General features: G+C 40.2%; 1 protein-coding gene across 1 annotated transcript; it reads left to right on the top strand.

Annotated features, from left to right (window-relative positions):
- The first annotated feature begins 4,873 nt into the window (after window positions 1-4,873).
- LOC110101931 (transcription factor RF2a) lies at window positions 4,874-21,442 on the top strand. The gene is made up of 4 exons (XM_020830039.2): window positions 4,874-5,878; window positions 5,981-6,113; window positions 6,224-6,308; window positions 21,041-21,442. The coding sequence occupies exons 1-4, from the start codon at window positions 5,121-5,123 to the stop codon at window positions 21,148-21,150; spliced, it is 1,086 nt and encodes a 361-aa protein (XP_020685698.1). The 5' UTR covers window positions 4,874-5,120; the 3' UTR covers window positions 21,151-21,442.
- Window positions 21,443-21,497: the final 55 nt, after the last annotated feature.

Raw genomic sequence — 21,497 nt, 5'->3', positions numbered from 1 at the left:
CTCTTATGTAGAAGTGAAGGGATTTTTTCCTGTTCTTCTTTTCCCCCCGGTTTTCTGACAGTTGAGGTTTTTCGCTATTTTTGAGTGGGAAATTTTCTCTGCTCAAATTAGTGCCCCTCCTCTTGCGCAGAAGTGAAGGGATTTCTTCATGCTCTTATTTTTCCCCTGGCTTTCTGACAGTTGAGGTTTTTCGCTATTTTTGAGTGGAAAATTTTTCCTGCTCGACTTAGCACCCATCTTCTTGTGCAGAAGTTAGGGGATTTCTCTTTTTTCTTTTCCCCCTGGCTTTCTGACAGTTGAGGTTTTCCGCTATTTTAGAGTGGGAAATTTTCCCTGCTCGACTTAGTGCCCCTCCTCTTATGCAGAAGTGAATGGATTTTTTCCTCCTTCATTCTAACTTTCTTACAGTTGAGGCATTCCCCTATTTGTTGTAGGCGGCATCCCCTATTAAAATTCGGGGCCCCTCTCCGTGTGTAGAAGTTAGAATTTTTAACATCATTTGAGCGGAAGTCTGTCAGCGATGGACGGTCGAGTTGAAGTCCATTAGCAGTCAACGATCGAGTGTAGAGCTGATGGAGAGAGTTCGAGGGTGCGCTGCAAGTAGCAGTTGAGCGAGAAGCCGATGATGGCCGATATGAAGTGAAGGACCGCCAGTAAATATCAGATGAATGACGAAATGATAGAAAGAGTCCAGTGGTATTTTCCTATGCAATATACATCCAAACTGAAGTATACCGACAACAGATATCACTAAGTCAAGGGGCCGGAGCAGTGTGTTATGTTAGTGGTCTGGCAACACACGTATACTGCCAACTGAGTTGAGGCTTGATGAAGATCAAATTGTAATATGTCTTGTTGCTTGATGTACAATCTTGTAATATAACTATAATGATATTGTATATGAAGTTGGGATTATTGTATGAGCTTGATGCTTATTTTTCATTTAAAATGAACTCGTCATCTAAAGAAAACTAAGTTATTTCATGCCTCTTTGAGGTATGCTTTGAATGTGCCTTTCGTGCTCTTTGAGGTTTTTTAGTCTTCCAGAATTCTATATTCATGTGTGGAAGAGGTCGAGAGAATCCACGAATGATGTAAGACCTATTCAAGGTTGTATGTCAGAGCCCTGCTCGATGACGTTAACCTGTGTGGAAGAGGTCGAGAGAATCCACCAAGGATGTAAGACCTATATGAGGTTGTATGTCAGAGCCCTGCTCGATGACGTTAACCTGTGTGGAAGAGGTCGGAAGAATCCACCAAGGATGTAAGACCTATCTGAGGTTGTATGTCAGAGACCTTCTCGATGACGTTAACATATATGGAAGAGGTCGGAAGAATCCATTAAGGATGTAAGACATATCTGAGGTTGAATGTCAGAGACCTGCTCGATGACGTTAACCTGTATGAAAGAGGTCGGACGAATCCACCAAGGATGTAAGACCTATCCAAGGATGTATTTCAGATCCCTACTTGATGACGTTAACCTGTGTGGATGAGGTCGGATCAAATCCCCCCGATATTGACCATCCGACGATTGAGATACAATGTAGATTATGAATATCTCGAATCACGGAGAAAGAGTTTGAGATGTTTTTTATCTTTCATAAGAGAAAATAATATCACAACAACGTGAACATCATATTACTGTATTATGTAAGACAATACAATAGTTCTCTAGTATGACTTAAGGATATACGAGTTACAATGACTCAACACATAAGGTATACGTACGGGCACAATATAACATTTAACTTGGAAGAAGATATTAAAGATATCAAAGTGACATCCTGCTTAACATAAAAGAGATAACAAGACAAGTAGTATTGCTAATACAAATGCATGAAGTGCACGATCATTCAATCTCTCCAACCATTTGAAAATTATTCAATGGTTGTCTTTGTTGTTAATTTTGCCCCCCCAATGGGATGAACTTCCTCTCGGGTAGATGAATCTTGAATAAATTATCGAAGGTAGCCCTGGCGGATAAGTCTTTCAATCTCATCCTTGAGTTACTTATAGGCTTCGCTAGTGTGACCACGACTACGATGAAAGTGACAGTACTGATATGGATTTCCTGTGTTAGACTTCAAAGGATTCAGCCACTTTAATGTATTTTGATCTTGAACGGCCATCAATACATTTTCTCGAGATGTGTTGAGTGGAGTGTACTCATTTTCCTATAAAAGTTCCCATCGCGGTAATGGAGGCCCATGAGGTAGACTATTCTTCCCTTGCTTTTTCTGTTGTGAGAATGAATTGTCCATCCCAGGTGCACCTTTGTGCTTCCCGTTGATTTGCTCAAACTGCTTCATGTGAGCATTTATAGCTTCATCTGCAGAAATTTATGCCTCCATACGATGGATCAGGTCAGCATATGAATGAACAATGTCATGCATGAGTGTTGCATAGAAGGGGTCAGGACAAAGACCTCCAAGAAAGACCCCTCTGAGTAATTCAGGGTCTACTCCTGGAATCTATCGAGCATCGGTGGAAAACCGTTTAAAATATTCCTTTAATGATTCTTCTTCATTTTGGCGGATCCCGGAGAGGTGGGAAGAATCCTTAGCAATTTTTCGATTAGCCACAAACTGTTCAACGAATAGTTTGGCTAATTTGACGAATGAATGGATCGTTTTGGATGGAAGTGAATAGAACCACATTCGAGCATGTCCTTTAAGGGTGGCAGGAAAAACCTAGCAGAGGAGTGCGTCCGATGCTCATTGAATATGCATGATGGTTCTTTAGTAGTCGATATGCTCATACGGGTCGGTCGTCCCATCGTAGGACTCAATGTTTGGTTCTTTGAATCCAACCGGAATGGGGTGCTGAAGAATGGCTTCAGTTAGTGGTGATAACTCCTGGAAGTTCCTCTGTCTAAGAGCTTGCCTCACATCTCCTCGGGGAAACTCTTCCCGTACCAATTTTCGCAGTTCGTGACGTAGAGCATTGTGAGGGAGCTCAACAATGTGTGGTTGGGCTGAGTCTTCTGAAAGATCTAGGAGAACGCGAGGCTGCCGAGTTGAGGGCGAAGGATGTGTAGAACTTGCTGTATCAGTGAGTTCGTTGTTCTGATGCATCTGCCTTCTTGGGGGGGGGAGGAGGAAGAAGAATCTCTGCTTGAAGATGCTCGAATTGAATATCTTCAGCCCGTGGTGGATCTAGAGAGAGAAGAACTTTCTCCCGTTGTGGTAGTGTTGGTTGCCGAGTTTCTCGCAGGAGTTGAAGGATCTCATTCTGAGATTCTTCCATCTTATGGATTCTTTCTTCTAAAAAAGGTCTCGGGGTTCCTTCTTCGCCAGCATTTTGCCCCCTAGGATGAAAAGAGGTAGACATCGGGCGCCTGTGATTCACAGACTGATTTCTGGATTGGTGGGAGTTGGAGCGGGAAGCTCCAACAATGCGACTGCTACGTCTGTTGACCATCGTAGCAATACTTGAAGTTGTGGGATAATGTTTCCCATAGACGGCACCAAACTGTTGCGGGCTAGAATATACACGGCGGTAGAGTTTACAAATTTATGTCTGAGCGTTGTTCAAATATTTAGCACACAAACAGAAAAGAAAGTGAACACTAGGATTTTTATGTGGAAAACCCTGAAAAGGGGAAAAACCACGGGGCCACGTCTAGTTGAAAAGTTTCACTAGTGTTGCGTAAATTACAAGAAGTTGATTCGTCCCACAAGTTTGGACAATCATATTACACTAAGTTTTTCCTGAATTAAAATAAAGTTTTGCAAAATCTCGACGTTTCCCAAACATCCGGTAGAATTCCGGCCTATTCAGGCGGCGGGAAGAACTCCGGCGGTGGTCGAGGAGGAACTGATTCTTCTCTTTTTCTGGCTTCTCTCTCTTCTCACTTCTTGCTTGAGTCCCCTCTTATGAAGAATGAGGGCTCTATTTATAGTTTTTCTGGAGTGGCATAGCCCGTAAATAGGTGTGAGATTAGTGGCGAATTGAGAGTGGTTTGAATGGACGACCGATATCGAATCCCTTGATTGTGCACCGTTCATCAAACATTTGAAGTCCTTAGTGATGTCAGAATTCAGTGATCTTGGGTTCGTTGGATTCTTCTCGTCGAGCCATTCGATTCGAGTATAAGCTCATTAAAATCGGGACCATTTGGTAACTCAAATTGTGATTCAAATCTTATAATAGCACTTTGAGTCTTCGATTTAGACTTATTTGGACTCGGATTGAGTTGAATTTGGTGTCGTTGGGTTCGTATTTCAGAGACGCTCAGTTTGACGATAAGCTCGCTGAAATTGAAGTTCAGGTGCTCCCGGATTTAATTTTTAAAGTTTTCTGGTTGGTTTTTGCTTCGAGATTCGTGCTCGATCAAGATGATTTCATGACGACGTATCAATATTTATAAAAAATACATATAATTTTGTGCTATGATTCTATATGTCACACCATAATCATATATAGCTTCATGAATATATATATATATATATATATATATAAAATCTAAAATTTTTAGATAGAATTGACAAATAAGATCATTTATTAACATCTCTATTTTTATCAAATTAAAATCGTAGTATGGGATTGCTTTCTTACCGCTTCTTAATACAGTTTTTTATTACAAATTTTTTAATTTTTGTGCTAAACAATTTCTTTAAAAAAATAATAAAAAAATCTTCTCAAAATCATTATGCAAATCTCACTCCATTTATCAAACGGATAAATTATAAATCAGTATTGAGCGGGAATTATGAACCTTTCTCATGGCTACTCTCATCCACGAGACAACGACCGAGCACCGACACAGGAGTCTGATCCCATCCGTGCCGTCTAACTATTACCCGGATTACCGGCCGATTAGCCGTTATATTTGGTGCTAATTGGTCAATATATGATGCTGACGTCCAAGTTTATAGAGGCGCCTGGCGCAGTTTACGGTGCCGACACGGAAATACTGGCCCGAGATTTCGCCTCGACGTCGCCTTTATCTCCCGAAATCCCAACCAGTTTCTGAATTTTTTATTATATGCTCGACTCCACTTCCTCAGATTTCTCCGTCCGATCACGGAGAGATCGAAGGAAGTCAAAGCTAAAGCATGGTGAGAGTTTAAAAGGCTTTCAGCCAATTAATCACGCTGCAGTGCTCAATTCCATCCATGGATAGATCCGGCATTCCTCGGACGCCTCCCTACTCCCACGCCGCGCCGCCGACGGGGTATCCTTCCGCCGGCGGAAATCACAACCAGTCAATTTCCCAACCGGTCTTATTCTCCCTTGACTTGCTGCCTCCATTAATCCCCACCCCTCACCGTAAGTCCTCGCCGACTTCATCCATTTCTGAATCCGCCGCCGGCGACAGCTTTCCGCCTCGAAAGGTTCATCGTCGCTCTGCCAGCGATATTCCTCTAGGGTTCCTACCCGCCGCTCCTCCATCGCTGAAGCTGAATCCTAGTTTCGACCGGGCCGAGGGCGCCGGAGATAGGAAACCTGACCGGAATGTCTCCGACGACCTCTTTGATGCGTTCCTCAATTTGGATGGATATCGCGAGGAAATGGACAGCAGGGGTGGCGGAACCAGCAGGAACGGTGCTTATAGCAGCGAGAGCGAGGCTGAGAGCAATGCGATTGACTGCGCTGCGGTTGCTGAATCAGCTTCCGCTGCTACGCATCCGCGGCACTTCAGGAGCATTTCAATGGATGGATTGATGAGAAGACTAAACTTCGGTGAGGAATCAGCTAGGGTTCCGCCGTCTCCTGGGTCGAAGAGAAGTCAGGGTTGTCAGAGCGAGTTGATGGATGGATCATTTAGCTTGGAATTCGGGAATGGAGAGTTTAGCGGTGCGGAGCTAAAGAAGATCATGTCGGACAAAAGATTGGAGGAGATCGCTCTTGCCGACCCAAAGCGTGCCAAAAGGTTTTATTCTTGTTTTTTTTTTTTTTTAATTTTTAATTCTAAATGCAATCATAATTTGGATTAAAACGATAAAAAGATTGTTTGCTGATCCTTTGATTTCAGGGTATTAGCTAATCGGCAGTCTGCTGCTCGTTCAAAGGAACGAAAGATGAGGTATATTTCAGAGTTGGAACGCAGAGTTCAGACGTTGCAGACTGAAGCCACTACATTATCTACGCAGCTGACTTTGCTGCAGGTGGGTGTGCCGATTCTGTAAAAGATTTTACTTACTTGAGCTGGTTAAATCTTCCTTCATGATCTTCATTTTCTGCTCTAAATGTGTGTATTTGTTTGTGTGAGCGATAGAGAGACTCATCTGGGCTTGCTACTCAGAACAATGAACTAAAGATTAGGCTTCAATCCATGGAGCAGCAGGCACAACTACGAGATGGTAATTAAATTTCTATTTTTGTGATGCTGAATACAGTCATTTTTAATAGCTTCGTCAGCTGTTTGATATCTTTCCTATTTAATTTAGCAGAATTTAAGCAAGATTTAGCTTAAATATTGCCAAAGAATTTTAAAACTTTCTACTACGATAAATCTCACATTTAAATTTAGAATTTGTTTAATCTTACTATTCACAGAATTTAATAATTTCTCCTCTTACCAACTTTAAATCTTGAAACAAATTGCGAAATAGTTTATGATCAGGATTTAGAAATACTTAACAGTTGTTATGCCAATTAGATTTCAAGTTCTAATCTTCTCAAAATTTACCAAATTTTGATTTACTGGATTTACTAACCCCTACTTTAGCCAAGCACCCCGTAAATTTGGGTGGTTTTAGCCTTTGATGCAAGCTTACTGTGCTGCCCAATTTTCTATCCATATTTTTGTTCAGTAAAATCTCATTTCTACACATGGTGTGGCCAATCAATCATATATACGTCTCTCGACCCTAGAAAGCCAAAAGTCCTGCTGATGTTTTTGAACATGTATTTAGAAGTAGGAATACAATATATAAACTACAAGTTGATGTGGGAACATCTTTACATTTTGTTTTATGCAGGATTATTGTACCTAGAGACCTGCCACCTCTCACCTTATGCTATTCTCTTCACTTCCTATATAACTAAATATAGTACTATAGTACGCTAGGCAGTTGGCCCCTTCATTGGCCTCTTTTAGCTGGTATACCATCCTCTATATGGGACTAGAGGAGAACATTTAGAACTCAGTTTTTACATAATATACTGTAGAGAAGATTTCTACTGTTTCATTGCTTGTTTTGTTTCATGTGTTTCCCTATTTTCTTGCTCCCACAGTAACTTGGTATCAGAGCTTGGAGATAAGAAATGGCGGAGAGTAGTAGACAACTCGCCTTTGACGGTGATCAAGGCGAAAGTGCTCCGTGGGCGTTTCAATCCAAGATTGTTAAACAATTGGAGGAACTCAAGACAGAGTTTTATCGATTCACCAGAGAGGTACGGTTAGAATTTCAGAATATTAAAGCCGGCGGCGACAATGTCCAACTGCCGCCACCCTCTATTTCCCCAACTCATCGTGCGACTCTTCCGCGTGCCAAAGGCGGACGTCGGGGGCGGGCTGATGTTCCAGAGTTAACCGATTCGGACATTGATTTTGGTCTTCAACAGAAGCAGAATGCCTCAGACTCAGGCGACGAAGAAGTTCCGCAGTATTTCCCTCATCATCGCCATCGTCCTGATTTTCCGCCCAGACACCAAGGGGAGTTTAAGGTAAAAATGGATATCACATTCTTTGACGAAAAATTACATATTGAGGACTTCCTAGATTGGGAACAGTCTATAGAGACTTTATTTGAATATATGGATATTCCGCAAAACAAACAAGTGAAATATGTAGCATGTCGGTTGCGAGGGGGAGCAAGCGCATCGTGGCAGCAATTACTTCAAAGTCGGCACCGGGAAGGGAAAGGCAACGCCCGAACTTGGGTTAGAATGAAGCAACTATTGCAAATCCATTATTTGCCTACGGACTATGAACAAATTCCATACACGAAGTTTCAACAGTGCATGCAGGGCCATCGGAGCTTGAGCGATTGCACGTAAGAGTTTTATCGCCTCAGTGCTCGTAACAACTTGAACGAGACTACTAATCAAGTAGTAGCCCGTTACGTCGGGGGATTGAAAGAATCTATACAAGACAAGTTAGAATTGAATTCGGTGTGGTCGCTTTCCCAGGCGGTAAACTTCGCTTTAAAGGCCAAAATGCAGTCCAATCGGCCAACCCGTTCTCTACCATAATGCCGGCAGTTCAGTGATTTTCCCGCAGCAGAAAATCGGGGCCAAAGCTCCAATTATAACAGTGTATCAAAGCCGGTGCCTAAATCGGTACCCGCAGCGATGCCGCCCAACAAGCAGTTCAAAATAAAATGAAGGGCCCAGCAAAGGAAAATACGTATGGCCGATCTACTACACTGAAATGTTTCAGGTGCTTCCTGCCAGGATATAAGTCCAATGAATGCCCAAACCGTCAAAGCTACAACTTCTTGAAGGCGAGTCGGACCCTCACAATTCCGTGACTGAAGCCGAAGGCGGAGAAGAGGATGAAGAAATAGCCGGGGATGAAGGAGAATCGGTTGTTTGTTGCAGAAATTGTTGCTCACACCTAGTCAGAACATTGTCTCACAACGCAATGCTATCTTCATATCAAAGTGCACTATCAAAGGGAAGGTTTGTGACCTCTTGATCGACAATGGGTGCACCGAAAATATTATCTCAAGAGTTGTATAACAAGCACTGCAACTCAAGACCACTAAAACCCCAAATCCTTATAGGATCAGTTGGGTAAAAAAAAGGCCTCGACATTCAGGTGTTGGACATGGGCCGAGTACATTTCTCCATTGGTAAACACTACACCACGGAAATACTATGTGATGCTCTTGATATGGATGTTTGTCATTTAATTCTTGGTAGACCGTGGCAATTTGACACGGGAGCTACATACGATGGGCGAGCAAATGCGTACTCTTTTGAGTGAAAGGGAAGCAAGTTATGGCTACTGCCAATTTTATCATCCCCAACAGGCGATGAAGGGGGCCGCAGGCCTGATCTTGGCATTGTATCGGGCAGCTCACTTTTGAAGACGGGGAAAGAAGCCAAATCCATTGTTGTTATCTTGTTAGCTGAATCCAACCCCGAGACAACCCAAGTCAATTATCCGCCTGAAGTAAAGAAGTTACTGGCTAATTTTGCGGACGTTGTGCCTGCAGACCTCCCCAAGGAATTACCGCCATGCGGTCTATAGAACACCAAATAGATTTTACTCCAGGGGCTGCACTACCCAACTTGCCACATTATAAAATGAGCCCCACCGAACACCAACAACTATAGAAGATTGTCGACGAACTTCTGGACAAGCAATTGATTCAACCGAGCCTCAGTCCATGTGCAGTGCCGGCATTATTGGTCCCCAAGAAAGACAGGTCGTGGAGGATGTGTATTGATAACCTGGATATCAATAAAATAATCGTTAAGTACCGATTACCAGTTCCAAGAATGGAGGATATGCTGGATTATTTGGCGGGAGCTAAGTTCTTCTCAAAGCTTGACTTGAGGAGCGGGTACCATCAGATTAGAATTCGACTCGACGACGAATGGAAGATGGCTTTCAAGACGCGCAATGGGTTATTTGAATGGAAAGTTATGTCTTTCGACTTGTGCAACGCACCGACGACATTTCTGAGACTAATGTCTGAAGTCTTATAGTCTCTATAAGGCAAGTATTGGGTGGTCTACTTCGACGACATTTCAGTCTTTAGTCCATCCATAGATGAACATTGGGGACACCTGCGGAGTGTCCTTGACTTGTTACGAGCCCACAAGATATACTTAAACACAATCAAATGTGAATTTGCCACTTCCTATGTTCATTTTTTGGGCTATGTTGTTTCAGCTCAAGAAGTAGCTATGGATCCGAACAAAATTCTCACTATCCAGCAGTGGCCGCCACCTAGCACATTGACAAAAATCTGAAGCTTTCACTAATTGGCAAATTTTTACAGGAGATTCATCCGTGGTTTCAGCATAATCATGGCCCCGATCACTGATTGCTTAAAATCTAGCTCTTTTTAGTGGGGCGACGAACAACAACGAAGCTTTTGCACCATCAACGATGCGCTCACCTCGGCACCGGTGCTGGTAGCATTCGACTTAAGCAAGGCATTTCATGTTGATACGGACGCCTCTGCTATAGGGACTGGCGTCGTGCTTTCACAAGATGACAAACTGGTTGAGTTCTTCAGCGAGAAACTAAGCCCAGCTCGACAGAAGTGGTCAGCATACGAACAAGAACTTTATGCAGTGATCCGAGCCCTCAAGCAATGGGAACACTATCTGCTGCACAATGACTTTGTTCTAAGCAGCGATAATAAAGCCTTGCAATTTCTAAATACCTAGAAAAGCATCAACAAAATGCACTCTAGATGGGTTGTCTTCTTGCAAAAGTTTAGTTTTGTGCTCAAACATAAATCCGGCTTGCATAATAGAGTCGCAGACGTGTTAAGTAGAAGACCTGCTCTCATAATTCAATTTCAATCGGAGATTACCAGAGTAGAGGCGCTCAAGGATCTCTAAGCACGGACAAAGACTTCGCTTCGCCATGGGAGAAATGTTTGGCTGGGCAACCGGTTGATGATTATACACTTCACCATGGGTTTCTATTCCAAGGCAACTCATTATGAATACCTGATTGCTCAGTCTGCCTAAAATTAATAAAAGAAATTCATGATGGCGTATTGGCCGCACATGTGGGGCGGGAGAAGACCATTGAGCAAACGCAGTCACGATTTTTTTGGCTGCACCTACGAAAGGATGTTGCGAAGTATGTGCGAAATTGCCCTGTATGTCAAGTTTATAAAGGCCATAGCCATAATACGGGACTATACAGCTCGTTGCCGGTTCCAACTTCTATTTGGGAAGACCTCAGTATGGATTTTATACTCGGGTTGCCACGAACTAAGAGGGGCGTTGATTCGATCATGGTAGTTGTTGACAGATTTTCTAAGATGGTTCACTTCATAGCTTGTAAGAAAACTTCAGACGCACTCGACATTGCTCGATTATTCTTTCAGGAAGTTGTCCGCCTCCATGGCTTGCCCCGAAGTATCATTTCTGATCGCGACATCAAGTTCATTAGTCACTTTTGGAGAGAGCTTGGGAAACAACTTCAAACCGACATCAACTTAAGCTCGGCCTACCACCATCAGACCGACAACCAAACTTAGGTGGTGAATCGCACATTGGGCAACATGCTATAATGTCTAGTGCAGACAATCCAAAGAAATGGGACGACGTCTTGAGCCAAGCCGAGTTTGCCTACAATTCCATGAGCAATTGATCCACTGGTATCTGTCCTTTTAATATCGTCTACACTAAACCTCCTAATCATATTATAGACGTCACAATATTGCCGAAGTGCCGTAATCCTGAGGCGGACAAGCTAGCGGGGGACTTCAAGTCAATGTTGGATACTGTTCGTGACAAATTACAAACCTCCAATGATGTGAACAAGCGAGCGGCGGACGTACATCTCAAAGCCAAGACCTTCTAGCCCGGAGAGCTAGTCATGGTTCGTTTAAGGAAGGAGAGATTTCCAGTTGGGACACATCGCATTGTGATAAGAACCTGATGAAATTCTCATAAATAGTCTCTTGTATTCTCGAATATATTCTATATGCACCTCCTAATAAAAGACTGACTTAATCACAAGCACTTCCTCGCCTATCGTCTTAAATTCATTTTTGTCTCCACCTCTACGAGAATAACCATCTTAAATGCCTTCAATTACCACCACGACCTTCTTGGGTGGACAATTTCCTCCTTCATAAGGAGAACCAATCACCTATAAGACATTTATGTGTCAGCTTGTTCTTAACCTTATGGTCGTGTTGTATCCATCTCTAGGAGGATCATCCAAGTTACCCTCAGTCACCACCTTCACCTTCCTGCATTGCTTTGCTTGTTGCTTTCAGTTCATTCAATCTCTCATTTCAGAAGAAGGACAACCCTACCTACCCTTAGTCATCTCCATAACCTTCACTGCCTCAACCTCCACCTTAAGTTTGCATCATTTGCCCCTCCACAAAGAGGACCATCTTGATTTCCCTCTGACCTTGAAGATGTTCAACTTTTACACTATCCATAGCACCCTCAATGACCTCCGTATTCTTTTAGCGTGACTTCATCTGCAACCTTCAAGTTGTGTTGCCTTTGCCTCTCATATTAGGACAAGCCTAATACTCAACCTTATAGCATCACCTGTCGAGAATGTTGAGAACCTACTTTCACTTGCCTTATATTACTGCAACCCTCAAGTTATGACAAAGGCATACATTTGTGTTTTCTATATATTAGTAGAAGCTATTCAAATCGGACCAGGTTGCATGAGTTTTTCTTTCTTTATTTATTTATTATTATTTTTTTAATTTTCATCCAAAAAATTATTTGTCCATTTACTTTATTTCACCGATTGCATGAGTTGTCAGTTAGGCTACTTTGGCATAAACAATCCAATAACTGTTGCTTAAAGAACTTGTGCTGTGGGAGCAAGAAAATAGGAAAACACAGGAAACAAAACAAGCAATGAAACAGTAGAAAACTTATATGTAGTATATTCTGTAAAAAATGAGTTCTAAATGTTCTCCCCTAGTCCCATATAGGGGACGGTATACCAGCTAAAAGAGGCCAATCAAGGGTCCAACTGCCTGGTGTGCTATAGCTACTATATTTAGTAATATATGAAGTGGAGAGAATAGCATAAGGTGAGAGGTGGCAGGTCTCTAGGTACAATAATCCTTCATAAAACAAAATGTAAAGATGTTCCCACATCAGTTCTCCCCCACTTCAGGAGAATTCACGTCCAGCGAATCGATTTTTGTCACGGCCGAGTCAGCAGAGTGGTAGGGACTGATATCTGCAACGTTGAAGGTGGACGGTGTCAAAATGTCACGGGGAAGGTCGATGACGTAGGCATTGTCACTGATCTTGTGTTGAATTTCATCTCCTCAACTTTCCAATATCATTCCTCCGTCGAACCTCACCTTTAGGTCATACAACTACCATCTCTAAGGGGAGATTTGTACTTAACATCCTCAGTGACCTCCTTGGCCTTTCAACTTTGCTTCTTCCATTGTCTTCAGAGCATGCTACATTCTCCCTTGGGAGGAAGGTCATCTCGATCATCGATTATATTGCCAACACCCAGGATATCAAAAACATCATATATGCAGTTGATTTGTATTGATACCTTTCCAGAGTTTGGGGAAGAGCATCTTTATGTAATTTGTATCTACTACAAGTGGAAGAAATTTCAACTGAGTTTTTCCTTATTTTTTATTTCTTCTGCAAAATTTCACCTAAAGAATCATGTCTTATATTCACTTCATTTATTTTTTATAGAAAGTTAATGGATAAGATAAGTAATCCACACTATTTCACCATAATTTTGAACCAATGGATCAAATAGTCTTTAGAATATATACACTTTCCACCAACTACTCGTTTGAGTGGTATTATTTTGGCCTCTGAAAATAAGGTATAAGGTTTGACTCTTCATATATATTGTTTTGCTTATTTTTTGGTAGAAGGCGTTAGGGAGGCTACATTGTACATAGTTTCTGTCTAGCAAAAGGAGAGAGATGTGAGAGTGTATGATCACTAACTAATTGTTATGTGGATGGGGGAAGGAGGCATATCAATGACCTTATACAATGAAATCAAAAGCCATGGATGCAAATGATAAGGACATCAGGATATGGAAAGTTTATTAGAGGTGTGTCCAACATTTCAGGATTGGATAATTTGCTATCCAGAATTTTTTGGGCAGAGAGTTGTGTTGTCCACAGGTTCTTGCAGCCACCAACTGCTCTCCAAGCTTGCGGGAAGGTTCCTAAGTGCCGTCCCCACAAAGAACATCTGTCAAACAGCTATCAAGAACTTCTTTTTTTTCAGCTTTTCTTCGAGTTTAATCTCGACAAGGGTGAACTCTTTTCTTCTCTTATTCCTTCCTCATTGATCCTTACTTGTGGTTAGGGGTGTCAATTCGGGTCAAAGGGTCGGGTTCGGGTCGAACCCGGAACTGACCCCGCACTATTCGGGTCAACTCGAACCCGACCCGTTTTTAAAAACGGGTTAGGTTTCTGGACCCGAACCCGACCCAATTCGGGTCCGAGTCAACCCAACCTGACACGAATGACCCGGGGTTGACCCAAAATTGCCAGTTTTTGGGTCAAAAATCGGGTCAATCTCAGGTTTTCGGGTCAAAAATGGGTCAAAACGGGTCAATCTCGGGTTTTCTGGTCAAAAATGAGTTTTCGTGTCACTTTCAGATCAATTTTGGGTTGCTGGGTCAACCCGAACCCGACCTGATTTTTAAAACGGGTTGATTTGCTGAGCCCGAACCTGACCCGTTTCGGGTTTGGGTCGTGTTTCGGGTCGTCTCAAAAATTGACCCTCCTACTTGTGGTTTCGATTGATTCATGCAAATCTTGCAACACTCCGCTAAAGCTTAGTGTTAAGTAGAAATGTGTGAGGGATATTTCATAGCACCACTCTTATTGTTAGATTAGGGATTTCTTGTTGAAACACATCTTGTAGGCAACATCAAGAGTAATGGGTTGTTTTGTGGTTCTTACTTTCTGTATGTAACTTGGCCTAAGCTTATGTCACCGCTCTTAGTATTTTATTTCATTGTATAAATCACCATAAAGATTTAATTTATTTGCTCTTCATCAATAAGAGTGGAAAAATCCTTATCTAAATCATAATTTCATATATGTCCCGCATCAGCAAAACATTACAATAAATCAGGCACTGTCAAAAGTCTATTGAATACAAATTTTACTTTCACATATGACATGCTAGTATTTGGACAAATTCTATAAGAAATTTCTTCTCTTATTTTAATATCATTAATAGAAACACATACAACATAAAATTACTGTTATAAATGTATACTGAGTGGAGATCGAAATTTCTTATATGAATTTCTTTCCATAAGGAATTCCTTATAGGATTTCTATTCCAAGTATGTGATATTCTAAACTTTGTGACTGAAAGTTATATATGGAACCTATGTTTGAGGAGGCGTCTATTCTTCAATGGAACTTAAGCACGCACAAGAAATCATAGATTAGCAAACATACACAGCTTTCTAAAAGTTTTTCTTGAACCAAATAATTGAAATGGAAAAGGGTAAATTACCCAATATCAGTATTTGTTAAATGGTTGTCTGAAAATTTAGAAATTCACCAAATTAGTTTTATTTAAATTTGTTTCATATAAATGTTTCCTACTGTTTATTTTTTTTGGGTACCCCTTCGAAGTAATTGTAATGTTTTTCATTTAGCTCTAAAATTTGTTTAGTAAATATCATACAATTGCAATATAGATTCATACTCTATGATTACACTCTTCCATATATGTGGTGGATTTAAAGTTTTTTTGGTGGAAGATAACCTAGACCTTACTTAAGAAATGTGTGAGAGAGAAAGAGAGAGAACTGGTAGATATTGGAATATCTCTTAGAAAACTTATTTATGGAGTATTCGGCCAAACCCCTTTGGTTATAAGAGAAAAATCTAATTGAGCTAAGAAAACACAATTCAAAGAAAAAGAGAACCCAGTTCATAGTCCAAATATTTTACTTGCTAATTTTTATATGCCCATGTTTGACCTCTGGTCCTATTCAGAGGCAAAAATCACGGTTGACACTACAGCTGATTTATTAATTCAATTATATAGAAAAAAGTAGTAGCTATCTCTCTATTAGGGCTACAAATGAACTGAGCATTCGACAGGCGACTCGTGACTCGGCTTGATTACAGTTTGTTCATGATCGTTTGTTTAAGTAATCAAACATGTTTGAACAATTTTTGAAATACTCGACTGTTAAATAAACAAACTTGAACAACTATACATTCGACTCGTTTATGTTCATGAACAATATCAATTAAAGCTCGTGAACACGCTTGATAAGAAGCTTGATTGAATCTTTATTTTATATATTTTCACATAATTTTGTTTAAAGTGTTTATTAAAAAACTTGTTTATAAGAAGAATCATTTTATGGGCTTGTTTGTTCGTGAACGGACTCGTTTGGTAGATCGAAAACAATCTCTATATATGTTCGTAAACAGGCTGTAGGTGATTGTTTGTTTGTAGGTTCGATTAGGCTCATTTATTTAAAACTCGATAACCATAAATGAACCAAACATGAACCAAACACAATCTAAATATGAACATCTATTCTTTTAAACGAACTAAGCTTGAACCCTAACAAAAAAGCTTAAATCGAGCTAGAACCAATCTTGAACAAGCTAATAATAAACAAGTTCAAATATGAACAAGCAACTACTCAGTTCGTCTCGGTTCTGTTCATTTGCAGCCCAACCCTCTAAAGCTAGTTATGTAACATGCAAGTTAACTTGGTGAGTCCGAGGTTACTCCAAGCAAGTAGGCAAATTTTGTAATGCGGATAAGTACATTCATCGACAACGAGCACTCCAAGTGAGATCCCTTTGGCAAGTATGATAATTGAGTACTCTCAATGAATGGATAATATTTGATTTTTTTTCAATTGAATTTTATGACTTAGTTAAGGCTATCTCTTAGGCGATTTGTCAGTGATGTGGCCCTAGGTAACTTCTTGTCAAGTGAAGCTTCAGGTGACTTTCTGGTTGTGAGTAGTTCGAGCTAGTTCAATGTTCAATAACTTAGATCGAGTTCAAGTTTACATCATGACTTGATTAATCTAACCCAAATAAATATTTATTGACAATTTGTGTTTATTGCATGCAAAAAATTTAACCTGGAGGATGATGATTGATTTCATTTGCATCAGCTTTTTCGATCTCAAATATAATTAGATTAGTAAAGTAGCATAAAGGAACGAAAGTTTTCATATGAAATAATCAAAAAGAAAAAAAATTATGTGGATCTGCCCAATTAAATGGCTTTTAATATCTTGGAATGGAGCACAAAATATCGCCTTTGTCTGGTTAATTTGAGCTATTAGAGGTCTTGTGGGGACGTGAATGGTTAAAACTCAAAGCTACGGTCCATATTTCTAGTGGCGAGAATATTAAAAAGGCTATGATTGTCTGCAGTGAACTCAAAGGTGGCAACAACACAGGCTTAAAGGAAACAACAACGGAGATAGCCAATGCCCACGACTATTAATGAATAGATGGGGATGTGATTAGGTGTTGGTTTATTAGAAAATTATGTGTGGTTCATTCATGAGTAGTGACTAGTGAGTTTATTTGAGATGACAACTTTAGTTAATTGGTAGTTACAGCTATTGTGGTGTTTGCTTCCAAAACTTCTGGGAGGATTCTGATAGGTCGGTGCCAACACCGACCCAGCCGGCCCCACGTGGGCCGGCCATGGCGGACCAAAGGCGGTTTGAACCGCCTCTCCCAAGCTTGCCGCCTAAGCTTGTAGGGCCCACAACCCTATTTTAGGCTTGCCTCCCAAGGTGGGGTCCACTAAGGAATTTAAAATTTAAATTAAATATATTTATGGAAGGTGAGAGGGGCGGTTAGGGGCTATGAAAGCTTATAAATAGAGATGAGGAGGGAAGGGTTAAGGCACGCTTAGATTGGTGAAGTCTTGGAGGCTCTTGGGAGTTTTGGACTCTAGACCTTGCGTCTAGAGATTGGGAGAGAACGATCCTCCTCTCAAATAAATGATCACTTGTATCTTTTCTTATGTTTGATTTGCTTAATAAAAGTCCATTGTTTTCGGGTTGTTTAAGTATCTTTCTTGGGTATTATCACAGTTTTTACCAATTTTTTATTAGGGTTGCTTGTGAACTCAAGTAAGTCCGATATGATTACTTGCGAACTCAAGTATTTCCTATCAGATTCGAAGTTGTCTTTTAAGTCACTTTCCAACCAAATTGATGTGGGGTCTATGTATAGACATTATGAGAGTTATTTTAATTTTTATCAAAAAAATAATAATCACACCCTCTAATGATTAAAATATAATTGCACATTGCCGCCCCCCCTAGGCTAATCAAACCGGCTTGCTTTGGCTTGTATTACTAGAGTGGCCAACAAGAACCGATGATGGCTGGTATTGCTGATGTGTGCAGTTGGCAATTTGAATGCACCAAGTGGCAATTTCATAAATATGTTCATGGTCTCGATGCAAGGCACTATTTTTTTTCTTGTTGACACATTATCCCAAGTTTGTGATTATTGGTCTAGTCAAACTGAGAAAAATCAGGCTCAAGCTCAATGCTTTTGAATTTCACTGAGATGCTTGTTATGCATTGAAATTTGTGGGTGATCAAATATGAATTTTTAACATCCTATTTGTGTACACGCTCTAAACTACTCTTTTTATTGGTAGTGAAACACTATAAAATATTTAGTATGATTAGAAAAATGGCCACAAGAGCAAACCTGAGGACAAGAGAAAAATTGTACAAATTCAAAATATAAGACATGAAATTTAAGGTTGTTCTACAAGATTGACTCATGCACAGACTCGCTAAGAAAATATTTCACTATAATAAAAAAAGGGTGCAACAAAATTTCGCACATTATTTGAATAGTTAGGCGTATAATAATAAAGCAAGGGATTTGGAGGAGAATATATCAAAAACCTTGATTAACATTCCTTTTAACAATTCAATATATTTCTAGCATCGCTGAATTTTCTTCAAACATTACTGTGTAGCAATATGTCAGGCCGGCCCAAGCTGAACCGGTCCCTTCTGGACCGGTTCATTGCTACAAGAGGTGGACCCTTAGAGGGCGGTAGAACTGGGAGGTGGGCGGAACAGGGGTGGGGCCTGATCATTGATTGGAGCATGGGTTTAGGAGGGAAAATTCAAATGTGGGTGCTGTTTAGGGATTAGTTAATTGTATTTTACTTTAAGTAATTTTCTTTTGGCTAGGGTTAGGATTATCTTGAATTTGGAGGTTGAATTGGAGATCTTGTGTTTTGCTTTTAGGCTCTAGGCTTTGGCTAGAGAGATGGAGAGTTGAATCTTCCTCTCGAATTGAAGATTCATTGTATGAGGTTGTTTCCTTTCATCTATTAGTGAATTTCAAGTGTTGTTTTAGAGATTTTTCTACAGTTTTTATCAAAATCTGCTCGAACTTGCTGTTTTAATCTGAATTTCTGCAAGTTTTTCTGTTTTGGTGGTTGTTTTCTATCACAATAAAATAGTTGTGCTTACACTCCATGCTGGAAACGCATCTAAACAAACATTAAAGACAACAACAACAACAACAACATTACGATCTAAAATCTTATCTCCAAAAATATTTTTGTTAATATTCTTTAAATGCCCCCATCTAATCCTAGAAAATTGTTTTACTTTATTTTTTATTTTATGCCCCTTTATCTTAAAGTCCAACATTAAAGAGCAAAACAAAATTTTTTTTTCTCTTTGACTTCTCACTTAAATGCCTTCTTCTCTCCTCTTCCTCTTTCTCTCTCCCCTCATTCCTCTCCTCACTCTCTTTTGTCTTCATTTAACACACCAGCAATGCAACTTTTTTTTTTCTCTATTTTAAAATAAAAGAAACCATGAGGTGCGGACTGCATGCATTACTTGCGGACAGTATGAGTACATAGCTTGTGTACTTTTTTTAGTATGCAATGAGTACATACTTGCTATGCACTAAAAAATTGAGTACATAGGCGAGTACTTAGTTGTGTATTCTAGTACTTCGCACATAAAACTGTTTTGCATAGTACACACCCAATAATTTCTCTTAAAACAGGCGACCACTTGTTTTTTTTTTTTCTTTTCACGCCCAATTAACAAAGTTCTCTGCCTCTTCTCATAATCACACGTCATGAACCAGAAACTAGTACAGGCTGCTGGTTTGACCGAGGAAAAAGGGTACAGACAACAAATCATCTCAAAAGAAAACATAGAAAAGTTTCTTGAATTTTAATTTATTGCATTTATTCATGATGCTTCCTTTTTTTCATGAATTCTATGCTTACCTTGTGCAATTAAGGTTAGGTTACACCGATTAATAGGCTTGACGAGGGGTGGAACCCTCTCAATTGCCCCCCCCCCCCCCCTAAAAAAATTTATTATATTATTCTTTAGATAACTTATCACCCTCTATCTATTTTTGTTTTTATTACAAGATTTTTTAGGCAATTGTGATAGGAAACACGTGTAGATCGCGAGTACTTCCTATCAATCTTCTCAAAACAGCGAAAATCTTCACAATAACCCGCACCAATCCACAAAAACAGTAGAAAATTTATATTATTTGATGAAAGGAACATGAAAAATAGCAAGATACACTTGATCCTCTATTCGAGAGGAGGATCGATCTCTCCCAAATCTCTAGGCGCCGCTATTGCCCAAAGAAAACCTAAATCTAAGAGATCTCAAATTTCAGCCAAATTCAAGATATCCAAACCTTAGAAAAATCAATTATTTAATGCATACAAATCAAAAGGAATTCCCTAAACAGTCCCTACCTTCAAATTTCCCTCTCAAATCCCTAAAAAATCCTTCCTAAAATGGTCCGCTTGGGCGGTCGGGACGCCCGATCTCCGTAGGAGGCGGAGATCTCGCAAAATGTCGGTCCTGTGCGGACCAACTGGACCGGTATAACAAATTGCCCCCCTAAAATTTTTAAAATACTATTGATCTTTAGGCAATTGCCCCCAACAAATAGTAAATAGAATTCATCATTTTATTTATTCATTTGAATTCCAAAAATATCCTAACAACCAAAATTTGTTATGGGGGCATTGCTCATTGACCACGCGACCTAATCGAGCAGGTCGAAACTCCGCTAGGGGGCGGCGGGGCGTTGCCCCCTTGGTTCCCTGATATATCTGTGAAGCATACGACAAGGATATGAACAAATAGGGCTCGCTATTGACCCATTTTTTTGTAGTGAAGAATCTTCCCCCCCCACACACTAAAATTAAAGTTGGTTCTGACCCTGGGCTTTACTGAACTGTTCAGACTGCTTATTTCAGCTTCCTTGCACATTAACTAGTTATTTGGTATAGGATGAATTTTATTACCTTATATTAGCCTTTACATATATATTTTTTTAGAAAAGAAAGCAAGAATGTTAACTCCATCGTGTTATTTCCGGCAAATTACAGACTGAACACTTCAATGCATTTATGTGCTCTGCAGCTCTCAATGAAGCGCTGACAACGGAGGTCCAGCACCTGAGGCTAGCTACCAACCAGATGGATGATTCACTTCCCAAGCAGATCAAAACAACAAATACAATCAAATCCTAAGATGTGTGAGTACCAATACCATCATCATAAGCAGAATACTCTATCTGTCCTCGTGAGCTACAGAACTATAGTTATTGCTTGATGTGCACCTGTTGTCTGTGTCGTCTTCTCTATGTTCCTCATCTCACGGCAACTTTTTCGAAAATTTTACTTATTCGATTGATTGTAACATTAGGAAATTTCATGTCATTCACTGATGCAAGGGTGTTTATTTTGTACCTCTTGATAATGTAAAAATTTCTCCATGGAAACTTCTGAAATAAGAATCAGATTATTCGACCAGTAATCTTCATTTCATGAATTATGACGATTTTTATGGGTTAATATGGTCAGACCGGTCCAAATAA

The sequence above is a fragment of the Dendrobium catenatum genome, unplaced genomic scaffold (assembly GCF_001605985.2).
Source record: "Dendrobium catenatum unplaced genomic scaffold, ASM160598v2 fragScaff_scaffold_974, whole genome shotgun sequence".
Classification (NCBI taxonomy): domain Eukaryota; kingdom Viridiplantae; phylum Streptophyta; class Magnoliopsida; order Asparagales; family Orchidaceae; genus Dendrobium; species Dendrobium catenatum.
Note: the sequence above shows the minus strand (reverse complement) of the source record. Positions and strands in the feature narration are given on the sequence as shown.